Source organism: Pteropus alecto, unplaced genomic scaffold, assembly GCF_000325575.1.
Source record: "Pteropus alecto unplaced genomic scaffold, ASM32557v1 scaffold30, whole genome shotgun sequence".
Classification (NCBI taxonomy): Eukaryota; Metazoa; Chordata; class Mammalia; order Chiroptera; family Pteropodidae; genus Pteropus; species Pteropus alecto.
The window spans coordinates 2444876-2447876 of record NW_006429782.1 but is presented as its reverse complement, the minus strand read 5'-3'; the positions used below and the strand labels follow the sequence as shown (position 1 = coordinate 2447876).

At 63.5% G+C, this 3001-nt stretch overlaps 1 protein-coding gene across 1 annotated transcript in view; it reads left to right on the top strand.

Annotated features, from left to right (window-relative positions):
- Positions 1 to 3001, top strand: part of MAP2K2 (mitogen-activated protein kinase kinase 2) — a 21596-nt gene that overhangs the window by 15302 nt on the left and 3293 nt on the right. The window contains exons 8-9 of the mRNA XM_025043099.1: positions 674 to 738; positions 2064 to 2125. Coding sequence (XP_024898867.1) covers positions 674 to 738; positions 2064 to 2125 — 127 coding nt within the window. The remainder of the gene's footprint in view (positions 1 to 673; positions 739 to 2063; positions 2126 to 3001) is intronic.

Below are 3001 nucleotides of genomic sequence, written 5' to 3'. Positions count from 1 at the left end.
GGGAAAGACTGCTACCCTCCATCTGTGTCCCTGGGCCCGGGCCCTCCCCCTCCCAGTCCGGCTCCCAGGTGGCCTCCCGGTATACCGCTGTCACCCCCTCCCAGTCGGGAGGGGCAGCGAGTCATACCAGGCCAGCGCCCTCCCCCAGCCCCAGTGCCCATTTCCAAACGGGACAGAAGGGGAAAGTCCAGCCGCCAAACCCAGACCCGGCCAGCTGGGCCTCGGACAGGGGTCAGCCACCCCGAGCCAGCCACCCGTCCTGGGGCGCATTTGGGTCCTGCTGCTGTCTCCACTCGTGGCTCCGTGCAAGGTCACGCTGCTGCCCTTGCTTGCAGTCAGCAAACCACCACCCCCCACCCCCCAGCACGCTCCGCCTGTGTGCCACAAAGCCAGGAATTGTGACTTTGGCACTGTTCATGTGTGGTACCGTGCCAAATGTGGGACTCTTCAAAAAATGCTCCTGCTCATTTTGGTGTTTTATTATTTTCTTTAATTCACCAGAGACTCAGGAGTGCAGTTCCTTTCCCAGGGAGTGAACTCAGTGGCGGGGCCTCTGGGCCAGGGGAGTGTGGGGAGAAGCCTGCCGGGCTGCTCTCAGCATGCCCAGACCTTGACGCCTAGCGGGAGTGCAGTGGCCACCTGCCCACCTCACCCCATTTGTGTTCCCCGGCAGGTCACGGGATGGACAGCCGGCCGGCCATGGCCATCTTCGAACTGCTGGACTACATTGTGAACGAGGTGCGTACCGCAAGGCTGTCGCTGCAGGGGTACACCAGAGAGAAGGGGACTCGACACGCAGACCGCGGCTTTTGCTGGGAAGGGGGCCGGGGGAGGGACGCAGACCACTCCTCGGTAGGAGGTTCTTGGGCATGGCCTGCCTTCCAGCCAGACTGGAGAAACCCACTCCTCGAGGGCAATTTTCCTTTGTGATGAACCCACAATTCCCTCAGAGATGAACCCACAATTCCCTCCGCAGCCCCCTCCCTCCAAGGCCAGTAGCCAAGTGCTTGGGCCAAGGAGCCAGGTGGGCCCCCTCCACCCCCGGGCTCTATAACCCAGCATCTCTCCAAGCATCTTGGAGTCAGGGTGCATGAAGCCAGAAATCGTCCCCGCTTCTCTGGGGAGGAGGCACAGAGGCCTCGCCATGGAGCCTGAGTGTTCCCGACTACAGACGAGTCGGGCTGAAGCGTGGGAGTGGCCTGCTTGGGGCCTCAGTGGAGCTGGACCTGACTCCAGCGCCTCACCTCTCAGCATGGCCCGGTCACCCTCCCCGGGCCTCAGTGGGCTGACATGTGTTTCTGGTGGCCCTTTGGAGTCAGGGCAGATAGGCAGGGCGGCTGGCGGCTGGCGGCCTGCGGTGTGGGGCTCAGTGTAGGGCGAGCATCAAGGTGAGCAGGCCATGGCGACAGAGCAGGGCGGGGCGGCTCTGCCTGCGCCTGGCGGTGCCGCCCAGGCCCAGCACGTCCGCCCGGGGAGGCCACCCCTGGCGGAAAGTCTGCGTCCCAGCACTGGGCAGGCGGAGCTGGCCGAGGAGGAGGACTGGTGGGATCGCTGGCTCAGTCTCTGCCCACTAACTTCCGGCAGGGCCTGACCCTGCACATGGCTGTCCCCACTTTGAGACATGTGCCAGGCCAGCCTCCTTGAGCTCCCCCGGCTTTCAGCCCCAACACCTAGAACCAGCTGCCCCTGTCGGGACACCCGCAGAGACAGGTGGCCCAGACAGAATGACACGTGGTCGAGACCACCCTCGTCCATGAGGTTCAGCGAGCCTGCGCTGCTTCTCTGTAGAACCAACGTGATTCCCAGATGAGGGCTTTGGAAGGAAAACCCTGGCAGAGCACGACCTGGTGGCAGGGCCCGCAGGGGAGCTGCTGGAGGGGAGAGAGTGGGTGTCCCCTCTGCCTCCAGCAGGCCGAAGGGACAGGACCAGGACAAGTGCATCCTGGGGGTCCCCAGAAGTGCTGGGCTGTCCTCACGAGTGAAGGGCTGGGAAGTGTCTTCCCCTCCGTGATTCCAGAGCCATCCATGAGCATCTGACTCCCACCCATCTGTTCTCTCCCCAGCCTCCTCCCAAGCTGCCCAGCGGCGTCTTCACCCAGGACTTCCAGGAATTTGTGAATAAATGGTAAGGTGCCTCCGCTTCCAGCTAGGTCTCGGGTGGGCGGGGCTGGGTGCCAGGCCCTCGGGAGCCCCGCCCACCTCCCAGCATCAGCCTAGATGCCTCTGTCCGTCCTGGTCCAGGTGGGGCCTGGCCCCTCTGCCTGCCCAATGGGACTCCTGTGCTCACCTGAGAGCCCAGAGTCCCTTTCCAAGACTGCTGAGTCATGATGTCTGGCTGCCGTCTCCAGCTCGTCCCCAAACCCAGAGCAAACCAGGATTTCAGGCCCTTTGGAAATGGCGCTGTTCCCGCCTTGCCCCTGCTGGCCGCCCCGTGTCCTAGTCCACCACGCCCTGCAGCCCCAGCTTCCCAGCAAGCCTTCCGTGGATTCTGGGAGGTGGCCAGCTGTTCTGGATCCTCCCGCCCTCTGAGGACGGCCCTGGGGAGGGGCAGGGAACCAGGAGGGAGCAGCCCAAGCCACCCCTCATACCTTTGAGGCCATCCCACGTGTCAGGATGAGCGGAAGCTGCCAGCCCCTGCCGCCGAGGGCCTGCAGACCTGCTCCCGGCCCTTTGCGTGACCACTGGCCAGCGCCCTGTGTGGCGCACGGCCAGTGACCTGTTGGCCGTGTAAACATTTTCATTTCCACGCAAGGCTTCCTCTGCGAAGGGCCGTTCAGCCCTGAGGTGCCTCAAGTAGTTGCCTTTGAGCAGTTCTGCTTTTTTGAAGGAAAAAAGTTCCATTTTGACTTTCAGACTCCCAAACTTGGGGTTTTTATTGCAGTAGCTGCTGGGCCTCTAACTGGCAGCGGCCGGGCGTTTCCCGCTCTCCACGCCTCTCCCTCTTGTCCTCTCGGACCTCCCCCCCCCGCGTCCCACCCTTACAGGGCAGCCAGGGCCACCC